At 45.9% G+C, this 21506-nt stretch overlaps 1 protein-coding gene across 2 annotated transcripts in view; it reads left to right on the top strand.

Moving 5' to 3' along the window:
- Positions 1 to 21506, top strand: part of LOC126251694 (carboxypeptidase N subunit 2-like) — a 139325-nt gene that overhangs the window by 59754 nt on the left and 58065 nt on the right. Inside the window, exon 2 of one of the 2 annotated variants that reach the window (XM_049952281.1) lies at positions 20188 to 20562. In XM_049952281.1, the coding sequence (XP_049808238.1) occupies positions 20236 to 20562 (327 nt within the window). In that variant the 5' untranslated portion in view covers positions 20188 to 20235. Of the gene's footprint in view, positions 1 to 20184; positions 20563 to 21506 lie in introns of both variants that reach the window. The other variant, XM_049952282.1, reaches the window with a different exon arrangement.

Genomic DNA, 21506 nt, shown 5'->3' with positions numbered 1-21506 from the left:
TTTCAGTGTATCCTCTTCGCAGAGTTCATGAAATTGTACTTTCATTATCTCAAGGTACTACTTCACTCTTTAAAATCATATTGGAATTCAGACGTTTATGTGTCGATTGTCCATATCATGAAACTAGTTGCTAGCGGAACTTATTACTGATGACAATTCCTTATTTATTTCAACGAGCTAATGAGTGAATGAGCATTGTACGGGGTGTATGATTCTTAGCCGCGCGTGCCGTATGCCGCTGTGAATATACCGAAATGAAACTCACGGCAGAATCGTTGTTGGTTTATTGTTTCGTCGAAAAATATGGGACGCACAATCCGAAGTCTAGAAATTGCAATCCAAATTCCTATTTTCACAGAATGTAGTGGCTCCTCATGAATACACAATGGATTTGCAGTACTGCACATACGAGAATTTTGCTAGTTCCTGTACCCGGATAAATGAAACCACGCCTCTTCACTGAAAAACGTTTTATTAAGAATATCCCTTCCATTTTGTTGAACGAAGTTTTTTAACAGTTGACAATAATGGAGTTTCTTGCCATGATCAGTATTTTTCAGTTCTTGCTTGACTGTCACTTTGTATGGAAAAAGTTCTAATTTTTTCCTTACAGCTGTGTGGGCCGTTCCGACACTAACATCGATTTCCTGGGCTAGTTTTCTTACTGACTTGTTCGGACTCATGGACATTTTATCTCAAATATCGAGTAGTTTATCCTCAGACGAAACGCTAGGACGACCACTTCTCGGTGCATCGGTCACTGAACCCGTACTTCGAAATATGTTAATCAAATCTCGCACAGTATCGCGATGTGGGAGTGTTGTCTCCGGGAAAACTGAATTACATGTTTGACGAACTGAAACTGTGCATTTACCGCCAGCTTTGAACACTTGTTCGACTAAAAACACACGTTCTTCTGTGATTAACATTTTAACACTGACAAAAACGTAACAGGCGAACAAAGTAACTAAACTTAAACGTTCACTTCAACACGTAAGACAGACACCAGCGATACTACTGACGCTGGCTGAGATAAATGAAACAGTGGAATGTTGGGAGAGTCCACTTGAAGGGAAGTAACCCAGGCAGGCGAACAATCATACGGTACTCGTGGCTAACAACCATACGGCGCTGCGGAGAGACTTATTGAATACCCAGTACGTTGCTTGGGTCAGGCAACATTGTCAGTTCAGGGAAAATTGAAACACGCGTTAGTGAAGCCTCGGTTTTTGTTGGAAAACAAACAATCTCAGTTCATGCTTTTAAAATATTCACCATACCTCACAAAAAATCCAGTTTGGAAATAAATACATACCCTGTTATTTTGGCTCGGTCGACGAGTGAAAAATTGACAGACAAAACACGGAATGACAAGCAGATCGGTAACTCGACAGTAATACTGGGTGTGCCGCGACAAGCAGCTCCCGTTATGACAAATAAGCTTACTTCAGATGATGTCATTGTGAAACTTTCCTCCCCGTCCCTCGTACTGGAGCTCTTCTTGCGTCTGGTGAAGTCCTGTTGTGACCCCGGCCACAATCCACAAACTCTTAACGCCGTGCTGTGCCGACACTAATTACGCGACGTAATGCACCGTAGACTTTCCCCTCGTCTAATTGCAAAGAGGACAAAGGCATTAACTTCACGATTCAAACTTCTATTGCAGCAAAACTCAGTTTATTGTTCTTGTAATAACCCTCGCTTCGTTCGTCACACAACGCCTCCAGCCAGCCTGTTGCTCCACACACTGTTAAGCGGTCCGTGTACGCTCGCTAACATCAAAACCCATCTTGATAATCAGCGCTAGATTAAGACGATTCCCAATCGAGAGAAAGGGAACGCTTTTCCGAACACTTCTGAACTTTCCACGTCTACAGAAGAACCTTACTACTGCTCACTGACTACTAACTTCCGCACTACGCCTCAACACCACTGCGCTCCGGAGGGCTCAACTCGCCTCCTGGTCATACAAGTGTCCGCCGGCCGACTCCTCCATTTCGTGAGCTGCCCACAGCACTGCGGCACCCTGTTCACATGCAGACGTTTCGGCCAGTCAACCTCCGGAACAGAAAGTAGCACTGCGAATGGCCGTTCCTGCTAACACTCAAGTAGTACTGGGAAGTGCTGCTGCTTGCCGACGATTTCAGTAGTTCGTTCCCAAAGGGTGCCAGGAAACCCAAACTGTTCTATGGGAAACAGAGTCGCTTGGCAGACTGTACAGTCCGGCCAGGCCGGCACCCTTTAGCCGGATTAAGAGAAGCCCGTCGTTTATCTCCAGACTGCAGAATAGCCGCAGTCCCACCGACACAGATTGACAATAGCGTCGGACACTCGCCGATTGTCGCGGCCCGGGATGATTCATTAGATTGGTTCAAATGGCTCTGAGCACTATGGGACTTAACTTCTAAGGTCATCAGTCCCCTAGAACTTAGAACTACTTAAACCTAACTAACCTAAGGACATCACACACATCCATGCCCGAGGCAGGATTCGAACCTGCGACCGGGATTCATTAGAGTTCATACATTCGTTGCACAAGCAGCGCTTCCCGATCCTCATATCTTAGTTAGACGCTCTTACTTCAAAATGTTACGTAAAAAATATTAGAGTTAAATGAAATAGCATTAGTTGAAATGACTCATAAAGTAATCCTGTGTAGTATTTGAAATACAATCGATCACTTTTTGTTTCTTCCTCTCACAAAACTGTATTTTAACCCCAGAGGTTAGCTATTCCGCGGTTGTGAACCACTTTAATAGGCCGGCCGAAGTGGCCGTGCGGTTCAAGGCGCTGCAGTCTGGAACCGCAGGACCGCTACGGTCGCAGGTTCGAATCCTGCCTCGGGCATGGATGTTTGTGATGTCCTTAGGTTAGTTAGGTTTAACTAGTTCTAAGTTCTAGGGGACTAATGACCTCAGCAGTTGAGTCCCATAGTGCTCAGAGCCATTTGAACCATTTGAACCACTTTAATAGCCCATATGGCAGTTTACACAGCATTTACATTTGATTCTGTATCTGGGGTGACCGACACGATCGTCATCAACACAATTCTTCCGTATTTCAAAGCACACAGAAGATTTTTTGTAATATTCGACCACAGTCGCATGTCAGTTTACAACACGTTCCTTGAAGTATTAATCATCCCTAATTCAGCTTTGTTTAATTCAGTTTTGAAACAACATATTCTATTCGCGGGACATTGTCAGATTACTTGAAACGGCGGCGTTATTCTCAAATTTTGGGCTTCGTTTAATTTCGTACCGACTGAATGTTTTTCACATCATTTCCTGCGACGCATTTTACATACTAACTTCGCTCCGTCTTTGTTTTACGTTGGTATTTTTCTCATACACTGACGAAAATTAAAAGTGCATGAACCACTAACCTAATATTTAACAGACTTCATGAAGTTGTTCATCGCTTAACAGGTCATTAAAATGATAACAGCAACAACATCAGTAGCTGGAGCGACCCACACAGGCACTAATATAGTCTTTTATTCGTTCCGAAAGTCGTTTTCCGGAACGTCTTGTCACGCCCAAAGCACATGCTGTCATTTCATGAAGACTGCTGGCTAGAGGCTGGTTTGAAAGTATCCATCTTCCAATCGCAACTAAGATAGGCTCTGTGGATGACAAATCTGGGGACCGGACAGGTCAGTCAAGGACCTGTACATTTGACGTGTTTGTGATGTCAATTGCAGTGTGGAGTGTTTTGCATTATCATGCTGGAATATCCCCTTTGGTACCCTGGTCATGAAAGATTTCGCAACAGGATTCACCATTACTGCCACAACAATTAAAAAATCAGTTCTAGTCTCATCTAGAGCTCTACCCCCAACCAACCTGATTCCAAGAGCCGCAAAGTTATCGGTCTCAAAAATTGCTATTTCCTATAGCCTTTCTCCAGATCGTCTATGGACACTTTGGCGTCGGTCTGAAAAAATGGTTCAAATGGCTCTGAGCAGTATGGGACTAAACTTCTATGGTCATCAGTCCCCTAGAACTTAGAACTACTTAAACCTAACTAACCTAAGGACATCACACAACACCCAGTCATCACGAGGCAGAGAAAATCCCTGACCCCGCCGGGAATCGAACCCGGGAACCCGGGCGTGGGAAGCGAGAACGCTACCGCACGACCACGAGCTGTGGGCTGCCGTCGGTCTGATTAACCACCGCAAACAAACGATGAATACCACACATTGCCACTCAATGTCCAGGTCGACCTATCCCACACAGTGAAAGTCTGTGTTGTCTGTGGTATGGCAATTACAGATCTCACTCGAGCTACCAGTAATGTTTGCAACGGTTCGTGATGTCATCCTGCTTATAATCTCTGCCTGGATTTCAGCTGTCTGTCCACTCGTCAGAGCCGGTCGAACGATCTTACGATCTCCTCGCGATGTAGTCCTTCTCGAAGAATATTTTCCAGACTGTTGTCCTGAGACCATCTCACCACCACTCGTGTGCAGTCATTTACTACAGCCAACTGTCTGTGACATCTCTGTCTGTATGATATTCCCATGTCCGTCATGCCAATGATTTGATCTTTCTCTAAGACATAAAGATAGCGATAAACTGAACATACAGGTCCTCTGGGCGTGCTGTGTTGCGATGCGTGCCTGAAAAGTTAATTTACCGTTATAATCATCCATTAACCATCATGTACTCACACCGTTCTTCATGAGTAGCAAATGCTCTTTCCGTGTTAAAAATAAGCTCGCGTTAGAGTGAAATTTTAACCAACCTAATGAAAGTACTCTGATTGCGCGCCAAGTACAGTATAGTGGGCCGACCGCTACGGTCGCAGATTCGAATCCTGCCTCTGGCATGGATGTGTGTGGTGTGCTTATGTTAGTTAGGCTTAAGTAGGATTAAGTTCTACGGGACTGATGACCTCAGTGCTCTAGTGCTCAGAGGCATTTGAACAGTATAGTGAGCTCCGCTGAAAACTTTCCGAATGCTCTCCACTTTATTTTTGCGTAGACGTCGTATCCCTTCAAAATATACTCAGGATGGGAATCAATGACTTACAGTTGTTCCACTGCAGCATACAGAACTTATTCTGTTGTGCAGACGCCACTTTGTTTCATACTGATGTTATGAACACGATCAATCTGCGAATTGGCCATCTACAGGCCATGCCTATTGTACCACAACATATTTTTTTCCTTGAATTACCGTTGTGTCACATCTCGGAATATTTTGTAATCAGATCATAAGAAAAGGCAGCAAAATATAACACAGGAAACTTTTGGGAAAGGATAGATTGCTGTTCACCATATACAGGAGACGTTGATTTGCACAACCAAGAAAACTACCAAAAATTTGAACTCTCGGTTTGCAAGGCCTTCTTCTAGAGTACAAGACACTCAAACATTCACACAAGCCTAAATGGCCAGAGACAGAATTTATATGTGTGTAAGTTGTACTTGTGTGAATGTGTGTGGGTTTTCTACTTTTCAAGAAAGCGGGATGCGTGCAAGGGATAAGTCCCTGCAGTCGCGCTATTTGTCTGTGCCCTCGGTGGCTCAGATGGATAGAGCGTCTGCCATGTAAGCAGGAGATCCCGCGTTCGAGTCCCGGTCGGTGCACACATTTTCAGCTGTCCCCATCAAGGTATATCAACAACACCTGTCGGCAGCTGAGGGTTTCAATTAATCATCGTTTATTCTAGAGAAGCTGCACGGTCATCGACGGTACCTGTTCTTTCGAGAACAGTTACTATTCTTCTTATATAATTTCAAGAAAGCCTTGTACCCGAAATCTCAGATGTATAGCAGTCTTTTTGTTGTGCCTGTCTGCAACTCACCATATCCGCTATGTGGTCAGTAGAAATCTGTCCTTTTCAAAATACTGTCACTATTTCGTCCCGGATTTTCCACAGAAAAGACATAGGTTTTGTGAGTGTATTACAATTTTTCCTTGTTTTCTGAGACGTGAGCAACAATATAAATTGTTGAAATCATTCTTTTTGAAATACGTTGTATGTAACATTTCCTAGATTAAAACATAGAATTATACTCCACACAGGTTATTATCCTAAGCTCTGAAAATCCTCTAAAATCCTACTAATCTTAAATGCAACAAACCTGTCAATATTACTTTCTCCTATTGACTCGCCAATTAAACTATGGCGTCTAGCTCCATCCTAGAACCAGCTCTACCGACGCATCAGTAAATCAGCATCTACCCTAGCCTATTATATTAACCAATGTGGGTGCTGTACCAACTTCTCTTCTGACGACTAACTCCTGCACATCCTGTTAGATTACTAAAGAAAATCCAGCTTTACTACGAAATATCCTACGACTGAACATAGCATTCCATTCTCCTCTTCAAACTTCACACCTCTACACTTCCGATCAATTACGTTCTTATTATTGCATCCTTTCTATCCAGTCGTCCATCCTTTGTCATCATAAACAATACCCGTTCCTGTACCCACTGCACAAGTGCTCCAAGGCTCAGTCCTCTCTGCGTTACATCCTCCACACTTCGGACTTGCATGATCCCAAAATCCTGTCCATCTCTTCCTGTATTCCGATGTCATCGACGTCCTAGCTCTCACATGTAATACAGAAATCCCATCGGTCCCATCAGCTCCATTTCACTCATTTCATCTCCTGGTGCAACCAGTAGCTTCTCAAGACAAACCCTTGAAAAACGTAGGCACATGCAGCTTCCAAATCCATGACTTGTACGTAGCCTTTCATAGCACTCTTGTCCGATCAACTAACACAGTACATTATTTCGCATTAACCACTGACTGTAAACTAACATGGAAACCTCATATAACCGTCCAAAAGAAAGCGTCAGTAGCCTAAAATAACTAACTGGCCGAACATGAGGATTGAATCCCTGCGCTGCCCTCCACACTTACAAAGTCTTGATCTGTTCCATCCTCTGCTACGCCAATGTAACCTGGATACAAAAATTCAGCCTCTCTCGAGATAGCTGAACGTCACTTACGCCACCCTGTGTTCCCCATCTGTTCACTACACAAATTCTTTAGTAGAACATCACTTTCCCCTCTTGCCTCACTCCAACACTCCTGTATATTCTACGTACCCAAAAACTTTTCAATCCTGTTATGTTACCCAGCCTGTTTCTACACATCTCACTAACTCCATATCTACACACTCCATATTCTCTCTGTATACACAAATTTAAAAGATTCCCTCTCCCAGACAATGGAAGCTGTCCTTATGTTCCCCCACAACAAAACTCACTCATCCCACCTACTGCCACTGTTCTTTCCTCCTAAAAACCATTGTTTGGTCTCCTACCTAAGTGCACATATCCCAAATCATGGGTTTCCCTACCACCCACACACTCACATTACATCAGTTACCAAACATAAACCCTCCTGCTCGATTGATATCCACACCTTACGCCATAAAAACCACATAAACTCTTCGATCGAAATTTATTCCTCCACTCCATTCATCCCATAGCCCCAGTGGCCGAATGTTATGATTGCATTGACTCAGAAGCCTAAATATTTTACCCGCCAAGACACAGAAGACTTCATCATTTGATATAAATTTCAACTAGGTACCTTTACCCATTCCTGAGAAAAAGGGGTCTTAACAGACGGACAACAATGTGATCCTATAAGGGTTCTGCCTTTACCGATTCAGATACAGAAGCCTAAAAAACGACGTTGGTGTCATAATTCAGCAGTTAAAAATATTACAAATTAATTGAGTAGGGCGAAAAAATCGTTACATTGTCGATTATAACTTAAGGAAGGCCGTATCTCGACATATTAACTCACTCTGAGTATATTTCTGCGCGCTTGCCTTTGCTGCCGGACCCTATACAATTGAAATGAAGGCAGATGTAGTAGTGAGCAGACAGGGAGTGATAAGGTGCAGAACAGAAATTCAGTGATTCATTTTTATAAAAATTTTGTTACACTCAGTTTCAGAATACAATTAAGAAATTATGAAAACTGATAAGATGATAGCTTCCAAACATTTGCATAAAATGATCAGAGGCTCCAGTCAAAACCTTTGACCTCAACATTCAAGTTATTTTCTTTTAAAACCTTGACAATATATTCTACAGCAAGCTAATTTTTAAGAAAGTAAATTAAAAAAAAAAATGATGTGGCCTACTGTACAGTGAGACTTGAGGCCACAGCACTGAAAATAGTAATGATCACAATTACGTAGTTACATGTGAGGCAACTCGCAAGAGAGTAAATGAAGTTAACAACAACTTACTCAGTTTATGCAGATGGTGTCATTTTCAGCCATTAATAGTACGAGAGTCCCCCTCCGGTAAAGTTTCCACCGTCATGCGAGTCTGCAGCTTGCCATAGTTCGGACTGAACTTGCAAAATTTTGAACAGAGCGAAATAAATATGCAACAGATTTCTGTGACATATAGCGGTTACTACAAGCAGCTAAACGACAAAAACACGCTTGGTATATTACTTACAAGTTTAAAACGGAATCTCTTATTATTCGTACTTGGGACCGGCTGGTGTGGCCGAACGGTTCTAGGCACTTCAGTCTGGAACCGCGCTGCTGCTACGGTCGCAGGTTCGAATCCTGCCTCAGGCATGGATGTGTGTGATGTCCTTAGGTTAGTTAGGTTTGAGTAGTTCTAAGTTCTAGGGGACTGATGACTTCAGACTGATGACCTCAGATGTTAAGCCCTATAGTGCTCGGAGCCATTTGAACAATTATCCGTACTTCTGTACTCACAACAGTTCAGTTTATACTAGAACAACAAATAACGTGACCGTAGCCATGTCACCACAAGGTTAAGCACTTAGAACACGGCACGTTACTTAAATACTTAATGTACCTTTCTGAGGTTTCACACAAATAAAGACTCTTTAAACAGGGCGCTAAGAACTAGTCTATCAATACAGAACAAATTCTCACCGCTTTTTGAGGACGCGAATATTGAGCAAAACAGTCTGATTATTACTGCTTCCTTTGCCTAAATCGTGGCAACTGACTATCAGAGCCAGGAAATACGTCCACGACGCCCAAGATTAGCTTGCCGTAATGCTGCGAACGTGATAGAGTACTGGTGAGAATTCAGCTCTGATGTATACTCCAGAATGGTGGCCTACTCCGCACAAACGTACCTCACTGTGCTGACGCTGCCAGTGCACCACCAAGATACGCTCACCCCCGACACACATACACACACACACACACACACACACACACACACACACACACGGCGGGCCCCGACTGCCCCGGCATCTGTAGCAAACTTGATTCCTTAATCGCCCCAAACACGCCGTAAAGATACGCTCACCCCCGACACACACACACACACACACACACACACACACACACACACACACAACACACATGCACGGCGGGCCCCGACTGCCCCGGCACTTGTAGCAAACTTGATTCCTTAATCGCCCCAAACACGCTGTAAAGATACGCTCACCCCCGACACACACACACACACACACACACACACACTCACAAACACACACACACACACACACACGCACACAGTGGGCCCCGACTGCCCCGGCACCTGTAGCAAACTTGATTCCTTAATCGCCCCAAACACGCCGTAAAGATACGCTCACCCCCAACACACACACACACACACACACACACACACACACACACACACACACACGGCGGGCCCCGACTGCCCCGGCACCTGTAGCAAACTTGATTCCTTAATCGCCCCAAACACGCCGTAAAGATACGCTCACCCCCGACACACACACACACACACACACACACACACACAACACACACACACACACACACGGCGGGCCCCGACTGCCCCGGCACCTGTAGCAAACTTGATTCCTTAATCGCCCCAAACACGCCGTAAAGATACGCTCACCCCCGACACAGACACACACACACAACACACACACAGGGCAGGCCCCGACTGCCCCGGCACCTGTAGCAAACTTGATTCCTTAATCGCCCCAAACACGCCGCAAAGATACGCTCACCCCCGACACACACACACACACACACACACACGGTGGGCCCCAACTGCCCCGGCACCTGTAGCAAACTTGATTCCTTAATCGCCCCAAACACGCCGTCACCTGACGCTCTACAACATGGCTGATATCCGGTGTCACAACGCACGCGCATAAATAGCACACCTCTCTGCCCTTGCTACCCTCTGGAGGGAAGACTAAAAGACTACAGTCGACCACACCAAAGAGGGAGCAATGCGCGTCCAAATCGACAAGGACTGGAGGCAAAGATTGCTGGCGCACGGCTCTTTAGCACCAGTTTTATTTCGTAAGTGGCTTGTTTGCAGTAACCCTGTTTTGTGGTTGGTAGTTACTGAAGGGTTTAACTTAACTACATGGCTTAACTGTAGATAATAATATCAGTTTTATAGCCGAATTTTTTAAATATTTTTTTGCGGTATCATTGTTTAAGATTTGTGGGTATCGCGGGATATGTAGGGTAAGTAAAGCCAGTGATATCAATCCTATGTCGAGGCTGGCTTGTTATTATTGATAGGTTTTTGCGTTTATTGATGGTATGTTGTTCGTGGGGCACCGTAGCGCTCTGTTTAACTATAGAGCGACATCAGTTTTGTGGGCTACTTTGGACGTTTTATTTCATCTATTGTTAATTCACATGTGTTTATAGTACTTGGTTGGTGGGCATAATATCGCTTTTCCGCGCCCAAAACCCCAACATCCAGCAGGTGTTCCGTTACTTAGATACTGATTTTTAAATTATCTGTATAAGTAAAGATTAAATGCTGTTTGTTGAGAAGCGTATCAGTTGCGGACGGTTGGACTGATTCGACTAACTTTAGGGGGGAAAATTGGGAAAGTTGCCCAGAAAATTGGCAAATTTGGGAAAATTTGAAAATGTTTTCTGTAGGATTTTTGTATGGCCAAAGACCATGTTTAGAGCGATGGAAACGACTAATTCTCTCTTTTCTTTTTATTTTTTTATGTTTATTTTATTTTTTGTTTTTTGTTTTACACGTTAAGGTCTTCGAAAATCTTTTTCAAGAAAAAAATAGGGACAGTTACAGAAGAAAGTCAAAAAATGCGGACAATCAACAAAAATCATAATTTTTGTATGCTCTCTCGATCCTGAATGAAGATAGGACTGGAATATTTGGCTGATTCAAAATCGGATAGATCTGAAGAAAAATCTGAAAAAAGACATTCGACCGTAAATTAAAATAATATTACATTCCTTTTACTTTTCAAGATCTGTCCAAGAAACATACTTTTTTTTTTTTTTTTTTTTTTTAGTGCCATGTCCGCACTGACTCAGGGCCGGCATTGTTAGGAATGGATTTGGCAAGGTTAGTGGAAAGGGGTGGCCGGATGCCCTTCCTGCCGCCACCCCGTACCCCCTGGGATGGAATCAGTGTACCCCAACTGTCTGCATCGAGTGTAATGAATGGAATAGTGTGAGCGTGTTCAGATGTCTGTGAGTCGTGCAACTGAGGTGGAACGTGGGGACCAGCCCGGTATTCACCTAGCGGGATGTGGAAAACCACCTAAAAACCATACCCGGGCTGGCTGGCACACCGGCACTCGTCGTTAATCCGCCGGGCGGATTCGATCCAGGGCCGGCGCGCCTACCTGAGTCCAGGAAGCAGTGCATTAGCGCTCTTTTTTCATTTTTTATCTTTTTTTTATTTTTTTTTTTTATTTTTTTTATTTTGGTGTTGTGGACCGGTGGGGGCTCGGGGAGCGCTCTCGGCTACCCTGGCGGGTTACTTATTTTATTTCTATTCGCGTTTATTTAGCTACTACGTCCTGAGATTATGTTTGGCAGCTGATTGTCAAATTGTGAATCAAGCCAGTCGGTTACATATTGACTGAAAATTGATCCAGTTGTTTATTTTCACAATTGTGATTGTGTTTCCTGGGCGGCTTGCATTCACAACGACTATAAACAAATCACAAAGGCAGTCATTGAGTTTTTGTGGCATTAAGCGTAAAAATCTTTGCTTCTCGCATCGTCAGTTATATGTCGCGCGTTACCGTGTCGGAAAACCATTAGCTTTGATTGCCTGCGCGCCAGACTACTAAACAAAAATGCGTGTATCATAAAGTACTGCAATGAAGGAGATGTGATGTCGCAGAAAACCCTTAGAAATAAAGAATTTTTTTTTTTTGTTTTGACGATTTACTTGAACATCGATCTTGCAAACTAAACCGAAATATAAATAAAACACCTTGAGATTCATTGTGATTTCAAGTTTAATGGAAGCGAATAAATCGTTTGGTTCACATGAAATTCCGACTTAATTCAACTAAGACTTAAATTCTGGAACAAAACCGCATGGTTCGAAGTCATCAGATTCCAGGCACATCACACATTTCCAGCATTTCAGAGTTGTAATGCCGATAGAATTCATCTCGCATATCAAATTTCCCATTGGCGTAATTTTGAATGTACTCCTCCTTGAATTGAATATGCATGACCACAATCATTAATAGACACAATGATCGCTCAATAATTCGTTTTTTATCATTTTTATTTCGTTTACACATTTACAATAGTTTTTCTCTAGGTTGCAGAACAATCACAAACAAATTTGTTGAATCGTGGAGATATGTTCCGTCTGTGCAACTAACTGAAGGCAGTTTGTTTACTAATTTGAACAGTTATCTGGTATCCGACCGGGTAGCGTCGTAATTTCTCCACACTGCTGCTTTCATCTGTTACTTTCCCCTCTTTGGAGTGTGTAGCCTTTCGGCTTTTACTCCCCTATGTACTTGTGTGTGTGATTATTTCTGTACTTTTTGGTGTCTGTGAAATGTGATGATTGTTCTGTGTGTGTCTGGTACTTGCCTGAGGTTTGGCGAGATAATTGTAGTAATTTGGGTAGGAGCAGGATTTGGGAATGGATATTGGGATTTTCTCTTCGACTTAGTCGTCGAAGATCGTCATGGGGCGATTGTGCTTATTGCGGGACATGTCATACCGACCTAGGGAGTGGATGAGGGCGTTTCCCGTCCTGGAAGAACCTTCATAGAAGGCCCTTGCCAGGTCTTGAAAACGCTCTCTCAGGAGTGGGATTTCAGCAGCGGCATGCAAATCGTCAATGGGGAATCCAAGAGGTAAACGCAGTGCCCTCCTGAGGGCGCGGTTCTGCAGCCTCTGGAGTTTGTCCAGGTGCTGCTTTGCCGCGTATCCACAGGCAGGACACGCGTATTCCATGACTGGCCGTATCAGGGCCTGGTATACGTTCACTCCTACTGAGCAGGGAAGGGAGCTGGATGAGTTGAGGATTGGGTACAGGATGGACAATCTGGCGCAGACCTTCCTATGGACCTCGTCTATGTGGGGTTTCCACGTAAGACGAGTGTCCAAGGTTACGCCAAGATACTTGGCGGTTCTGCGCCAGAGGAGTTGGGTTCCGTTTAGGTGAAGGTGGAGGGGGGGAGGGGGCGTTGAGAAGGTTCGCGCCTTCCGAGCCTACGGGTAATCAGCATAGCCTGCGTCTTTTCGGAGTTGATGGTGATTCGCCAGCGACGGGCCCAAGTTTCTGTGTCATCTAAAACCCTTTGTAGCCTACGGATGATCAGGTCCTTGTTCGCGTTTCTTGTGTAGAAGGCTGTATCGTCAGCGTACTGAGCGGTGTGCACCAGGGGGGCCGTTGGTGTGTCCGCAGTGTACAGACTGTACAAAACGGGCCCCAGGACCGATCCCTGTGGCATCCCAGCACGAATACGCCTCTTGGTGGAGGTGGCTGTTTCTACTTTGACAGAGAAAGTTCTGTTCGAGAGATAGCTTTTGATCTGCTTAACTATGCTCCCGGGGAACCCTTGTGTGTACAACTTGTAGAGTAGCCCTCTATGCCATACTGAGTCAAAGGCTTTGGCTACGTCTAGTAGCACTATCCCGCAGTAGCCTCTGTGGTTGAAGCCCTCTGTGTCTGCTTCAACCACTCTCATGATCTGTTGTGGGGCAGAGTGGTTCTGCCGGAATCCGAATTGGAAATCCGGCAGAAGTTGCTCTCTGGTAATATGTTCCTGTATGGGTCTTAGCGGGAGGTGCTCATAGATCTTGCTGAGAGTTGGCAAGAGGCTAATCGGCCTGTAGTGCTGCGGGAATAGAGGGTCTTTTTTTTTAATCTTTATTAATAAACCATTATATTTATACAAATTATCCCACTTCCTTAATCCATTAGTGGGTCCTAACAGTTATACAGTTATATTAAATTTTGCAGCTAGTTTAGTTTTAGTAAGTGAGCTAAAGTTGTTAGTAAACAATGGACATCTAATATCTACATATACTGTTTATACCTAATTCCTACAACTAATTTAATTGGTGTATGTATTCTGCAGCGTCACATGTGTGCCAGTGAAGATATATAAACCTACTTTCACATGCCTTGCTCTTCGAGCTAAACCCGAAGAGCATGCCCCTGGCACTGGGCAGGCCTCGATGTTAAATTCGCTGCAGTCCCTATCTTAATTTCCTATAACTAAGTCCTACAAACTAACTTATCCTACGTCTAATCTGGTGTGTGTCACAATCGATGGTTGTTCCCCACTCCCCCTAGTCCTGCATGTGGCGGATTCCAACTTAGATGTAGTCGGCCAGTCCACGCACAGGCGGCATGGAAGTAGGGCTCTTGGACGCAATCGGTGGTTTTTGTCATTTTAGTGCATCTCTCCTAAATAGTCAATTAGAACTTTTCGAGATACCTCGTTTGCCAAGGTGTTTAAAGTCTGAAAAGTTTCCTCTCGTCTTAGTAGCTGGTATGTGTCACGGTTGGGTAGTCTGTCTCGTAGTGTGTTTGCGATATCATTGAAGAGGGGACATTCGTAAACTACATGCTCGGGTGTACCCTCCGGATCGCCACAGTCGCACGCTGGTGTTGCCCTCTTCCCAAATCGACATAAATAAGTCGGGTAGGGTCCATGGCCAGTGAGAAAGTGGATCAGACCACGTGTAGGCTCAAAGTACTTCAGTCCAAGTCGTTCCCTCACATCAGGTAGAAACTGGAAGGTTCTTCGTCCAGCCTCTTCTACCTCCCAAGTTTCCTGCCAGAGTTCCTCCCCTCTTTTCCTTATCTCTCTTTTATCCCCCACCCTAATACCCATAATATCCGCAATCTTCTCATAACTTCCCTTCTTGGCCCAATACCAAGCCGCCTGTTCTCTTATCTTGATGTCCAGAGGGCAGAGCCCCATTATGACTAATAGCCCCCCCCCCCCCCTGGAGATGTTCTATAGGCACCCACTGATCTTAATACCATGCTTCTCTGGACCCTTCTCACTGCCATGGCGGGCACAACGCTCGTGAGCCTGTGTGCCCAGACTCCCGAGCCATAGCCCACAACTGAGGTTAGGATACTGTTATGATAAAGTCTAATTAGGTGTGGAGGAAGGTGGAATCTTTTATGGCCTATTGAAATCAGGTTATTTAATATCTGAAGGGCTCTCTGGGTGACAGTATCAATGTGTTTTCCGAAACTCCACCTCTCATCAATGATAACTCCCAGGTAGCGTGTCTCACGTCGTCGGAGAACTGGTGAACCATCTATTCTTACAGTCGGATTTCTAATAAGATGTCCTTTTAGTAATAGGTAGGTGGATTTACTGGGCGATATCGTCATTTTAGTCGTGTGGCACCACTGTTGGAGTTTGTCTAATGCAGTCTCTATTTTCGGTTCAATGTCTTCGCGGCTACGGCCACCAACCAACAGGAGGAGGTCATCCGCGTAGGCTATCACCTCTAGCACCTCATCACTTTGTTGTAATTTATCTAATAAAGGCTCCATATGGATGTCCCAGAAGAGGGGTCCTAAGACGGAACCTTGGGGACATCCTTTGGTAATTGTCTTTCCAACTCTTTCGCTAGATGACGATAACCAGACCTCCCGATCCTTGCAATAGCTCCTCAGGCAACCATATAGCGGCCCTGGACACTCTTTCTCCCGCAAGCAGGAGAAGAGCGAAGGCCACCACAGGTTGTCGAAGGCGCCACTGATGTCAACCATGATGTCAACCACGTATTTGAGGGTCTTTCCCTGGTTTGTGTATTGCGACCACTTCTGCGTGTTTCCAGCAAGCTGGGAACTCGCGGGTACGAGTAATCTCGTTGAAGACGTTCGCTAGATGTTCGATCGCCGTGGGTGGGAGGTTTTTGACCAGCTGGTTGGTGACACTGTCATGTCCTGGCGCCTTTTTGGAGGGGAGAGACCTAATTACTTTTGCCACGTCTTCAGGGGCAAAAACTATGGGTTCGTCTTCTGGGTCCTCCTCAGCATTGAGGAAGACAGCCAGTTGACGACGGACCACTCTTTCATGCTCATCATCCTGGGGTTCTGCCGCTTGGAACTGCTTCTCGAAAGTGTCGGCGAGGGCGTTGGCCTTTTCAGCATGGCTGTAGGTCAGACCCCGCTCGCCGTGCAGTGGCGGCATCCTAGCGCGTATTTTTGTGAATTGTTTGGTTGCTTGCCAAAGTGTGTGATCGTCTACTTTGAGGGTTGTGAGGCGGTTTTGCCATTGCTGGTTTCTGTGCTCATTGAATGCTACCTTCAATTCTCTCTGTAGACGATTGAGCAGCCTCCTTGTGGCCTGGTTTCTGGTTATCTTCCACTCTTTTGCCACTCTGTTCTTATGTCGAATTTGAGCTAGCAAGTGTTCCGGGAGCTGTATTTGCGGCGGCGGGCCATCCCTTTGTGGAGGGGTGGCCTCTTCTGCTGCCTGCAGGATGGTACCTGTTAGGTCTTGTAGCGCTTGTTCTACTGTTTCGGCAGTAGGTGGCGGAGCGCGAGCGATATCAGAGGCGACAGTTTCTCGGTATCGCTCCCAGTTTGTACGTTTGTAAGAAGTCTGGTACCGTGGGAGTGCTACCCATTCTCCCAAGTCGACCTCTAGAATCACTGGGTTGTGGTCGCAGGACATTCTGTTGATTGTCCTCGCGGTCACAAACCCCGTAATCCTCCTCGTGAGAGCTATGTCTAACACGTCGGGCCTGCCTCCGTTTTTTGGAAAATGTGTGGGCTCGACTGGACCCCATGTTTCGAAATGGTGGTTGCGCGCTAGTTGTTGCAATCTGGCACCTGCTTTGGAGGTTACTCTAAATTCCAATCAGGATGTTTGGCATTGAAGTCGCCCCCTATTATGAGTTTGCCTTCAATTTGCCCTAGAGTAGCTATGTCTCCCTCATCAATTTCTCCACAATATTTCGGCAGACGTACACGCTGCCATCTTCAGGTGGTTCCTGACCAATACTGTGCTGTTCCTCTCGGCGCCCTATATATACTAGCCGTTACCCCCTCCACCGTTCCTCTCCTGGTGTCTGGTGCGGCCGGCGCGGCGGCTACTGGAGGTGGTGGGGGAAGCGACGCCTGGGTCTGAACTGGGCTCTGCAGTCTCCCTGCTACCGCCGTCGGGGGCGGTCCATAATCTCTGGGACCGCATCTTTCTCTCCAGGCTGAGTGCAGGGTTCCAAGCCTGTCTTTATTAATTAGCTCGACCTGTAGTCGGATTTCGATGGCTTCTTTAGTAACGCAGTCCCAGAAATATGAGGATTGACAGAGTATTTTTGTTTTTTCATAGTCAATAGCATGGCCAGTCTTTATATAGTGGTCAGTCATGGCTGATTTAGTGGTCTGGCGTAATTCGGTATGGCGCTTGTGTTCACTGCACCTCTCTTCTATAGTGCGGACTGTCTCCCCGATGTATGATTTTCCGCACTGACAGGGAATTTGATAAACGCCTGGTTTTCGAAGGCCTGGGTCATCTTTCACTGAACTCCGACTACAGGACGATCTAATTAATAATGACAGCGGCCTTCAACTTAGTCAGGCTTGGAACCCTGCACTCAGCCTGGAGAGAAAGATGTAGTCCCAGACATCGACGACCGCCCCCGACGGCGGCAGCAGGGAGACTGCAGACCCCAGTCAGACCCAGGCTCCGCTTCCCCCACCACTTCCAGTAGCTGCCGCGCCGGCCGCCACAAAGACACCAGGAGAGGCACGGAGGAGGGGGTAACGGCTAGTATATATAGGGCGCCGTGAGGAACAGCACAGCATTCGTCAGGAACCACCTGAAGATGGCAGCGTGTAAGTCTGCAGAAATATTGTGGAGAAATTACGACGCTACCCAGTCGGATACCCGAGAACTGTTCAAATTGGAAATACGCCGGGAAAACTACAGATCGCAGTTTGTTTACTGCCACAAGCGTTTCACTTCTTTTATTTGTGGATCATCTTCAGTGACCCGCAATACATCTTTCTTTTTATATATATAATAATTGTAGGCCTATTATGTGGTAGTTACAATATGTCACCATTATACATTTCGCCATGTTATCCTCCTTTATAAAAAAAGTGCTTAGGGTCAACTCTTGTGGCAGAAATACCGTGACTTGAAAATATCGTTCGGTGTTACGATTTCCAGCACTGTTTACCCATGTCTGTGGTCGTGCCTTCAGTTAGTGGCATAGACGGAATGTACCTCCATGATTTTGAAGCAACTAAGGAAGGACGGAAGAGAGAAAAAAATGACAAATTTATTGAAATATGGAGGGGATAGTGTCTGTTGGGTCAGCTGGCTTCGAACAATTTCGCTACTTGGAAGTTATTGTTGTTCAGTGTTTGTTAGTGTAACGTGTATAATATCTAAGTTGGCATATACGAAGGCCGTTTGAAAAGTCCGTGCAAAAATAAAAACTACTTACGTGTTTGGGGTAAACCTTTTTTTATTTTTCGACATGGTCTCCTGTTAGACTTATACACTTCGTCCAACGTTGTTCTAATTTGTTGATCCCTTCCGAATAATAGGAATTGTCCAGGTCTGCAAAATAGCTATTAGTTTCTGCAATCACTCCTCGGTGGGTTCAGGAGGGTTATACGGAACGCCATGCTGGATCCCAACGGCCTCGTAGCTTATCCGCATGGCTGTAACGGATCGTGCAGGCACGTCTCGATCCCTGAGTCAACAGATGGGGACGTTTGCAAGATAACAACCATCTGCAAGAACAGTTCGACGACGTTTGCAGCAGCATGGACTATCAGCTCGGAGATCATGGCTGCGGTTACCCTTGACGCTGCATCAAAGACAGGAGCGCCTGCGATCGTGTACTCAACGATGAACCTCGGTGCACGAATGGCAAAGCGTCATTTTTTTGGATGAATCCAGGTTCTGTTTACAGCATCATGATGGTCGCATCCGTATTTGGCGACATTGCGGTGAACGCACATTGGAAGCGTGTATTCGTCATCGCCATACTGGCGTATCACCCGGCGTGATGGTAAGGGGTGCCATTGGTTACACGTCTCGGTCACCTCTTTTTCGCATTGACTGCACTTTGAACAGTGGACGTTACATTTCAGATGTGTTACGACCCGTGAGTCTACCCTTCATTCGATCCCTGCGAAACCCTACATTTCAGCAGGATAATGCACGTCCGCTTGTTGCCGGTCCTGTACGGGTTTTTCTGGATACAGAAAATGTTCGACTTCTGCCCTGGCCAGCACATTCTCCAGATCTCTCACCAATTGAAAACGTCTGGTCAATGGTGGCCGAGCAACTGGCTCGTCACAATGTGCCAGTCACTACTCTTGGTGAACTGTGGTATCGTGTTGAAGCTGCATGGGCAGCTGTACCTGTAAAGGCCATCCAAGCTCTGTTTGACTCAATGCCCAGGCGTATCAAGGCCGTTATTACGGCCAGAGGTGGTTGTTCTGGGTACTGATTTCTGAGGATCTATGCACCCAAATTGCGTGAAAATGTAATCACATGTCAGTTCAAGTATAATATATTTGTCCAATGAATGCCTGTTTATCATCTGCATTTCTTCTTGATATTTGTCCAATGAATGCCTGTTTATCATCTGCATTTCTTCTTGGTGTAGCAATTTTAATGGCCAGTAGTGTATTTGTCAAGCTTCTCTTTAGTCTCCTGAAGCATTTTGCCGTTCATAAAGTAATGTTTAATCACTCGACTTCCTTGATTCACACGAATGCCAAACACAAAGAAATAGACCAATATGGCTGAAACTTTGTGTGCCTTCTTTGCAAAGATGCTACTAACTAAACATGACCTCGAAACGCGCCGGTGGTGCGATATCTCGGAGTTTGGACGGATTTTTCAAACGCCCCTCGTACGATTTACCGGTAGCCATTTTGATTATGTCATGGGTCTGGCATTGAAACGATATGTTACAGTTGTTGCGGAAGTGTTCTCACTAAATTCGCTTCTTATGGTTTCCAGCAGCAAGCGAACGGAGCTCGCCTGGAGGCCAAGGGGAAGTCCCGCGGCGCGATGCGTGCGCTGGCGGCGGCGCTGGCCGTGGCGGCGCTGGCGGCGGCGGGGGTGACGGGGGCGGAGGCGCTCTCCTACTGGCGCCCCCCAACGACGCCCACGACGACGACGGTGCGGCCCGAGGAGGCCTGCCACCTGCCGTGCCGCTGCCTGCGGCTCAGCCGCTGGACGCCGCGCATGCGCGCCCATTGCCTCGTCGTCTGGGACAGCGACCGCCGCCCGCACCCCCCCTTCCAGCTGGACTCCTCCGTCGACGAGGTCGACTTCGTTCGCAGCAGGATCCACAAATTATACGCCGTGCACCTAGAGGGCTTGGAGCGTGTCAAGGTAGGTGCTTCACGAAGCTCACACGTGTCTGGAGTTTTGTGTGGTCGGTTGATTGGTTTGGGGCAGGGGACCAAACAGCGACGTCATCAGTACCATCGGATTAGGGTTGGGTTGGGTTGGTTCGGGTGTTTGGAGGAAGAGACCAAAGTGCGACGTCATGAGTCCCTTCGCATTAGGGAAGTATGGGAAAGAAAGTCGCTCGTGCCCTTTCGAAGGAACCATCCCGGCATTTCCCTGAAGCGATTTAGGTAAATCCGTATTCTTCCTTCAAACTTTTCCAGGTTAAACTTGTGTAGCTATAGGTCAATGCTCCTTCTGTACGTCGTTCTGTGAATGTATAATGTCAATGGAAACTGCCTTCTGTTAAAACTGCCTTGTTCTGTACTGATTTCAGAATATGTCTGTTTATTTTCAAAATCCTAAATATTTTATTTATCAGTGTCGCGATTATTACCACCTCTGCCGAGGGTCCACTCAAATCAGCGGCTCCCTGCAAGCAGGGTCGTACTCCAAGCCTTCCACATGGTCTGATATTGGGGAGAATATTAATATGAGATCCCTAAGCCCTATTACGAGGGTAATCCCAAAAGTAAGGTCTCCTATTTTTTTTATAAGTACAGAACTCTGTTTGTGTGGCAGTTGGTCACACTGTTATGAAGAGTGCTTCACGCGCTGTGTGTAAACACGCGCACGCCGCGCTGAGGCGCTCAGTCTTGGCTTGGCAGCTGTTGAGAATGGAGCTCCCGTTGGATGTTACCGCCAAGTGCGAATTGCGCGCAGTTATTGGGTTTTTTAACGCAAAGGGCACTGCGCCGATTGAAATCCATTGCCAATTGACGGAAGTGTATGGTGAGCCGTGCATGGATGTCAACAATGTTCTAAGTGGTGTAAAGAGTTTGCAGCTGGTCGGACCGAAATTCACGACGAACAAAGGAGCGGGAGAC

Source organism: Schistocerca nitens, chromosome 4 (assembly GCF_023898315.1).
Source record: "Schistocerca nitens isolate TAMUIC-IGC-003100 chromosome 4, iqSchNite1.1, whole genome shotgun sequence".
Taxonomy (NCBI): domain Eukaryota; kingdom Metazoa; phylum Arthropoda; class Insecta; order Orthoptera; family Acrididae; genus Schistocerca; species Schistocerca nitens.
This window is presented reverse-complemented; position numbering and strand designations above follow the sequence as displayed.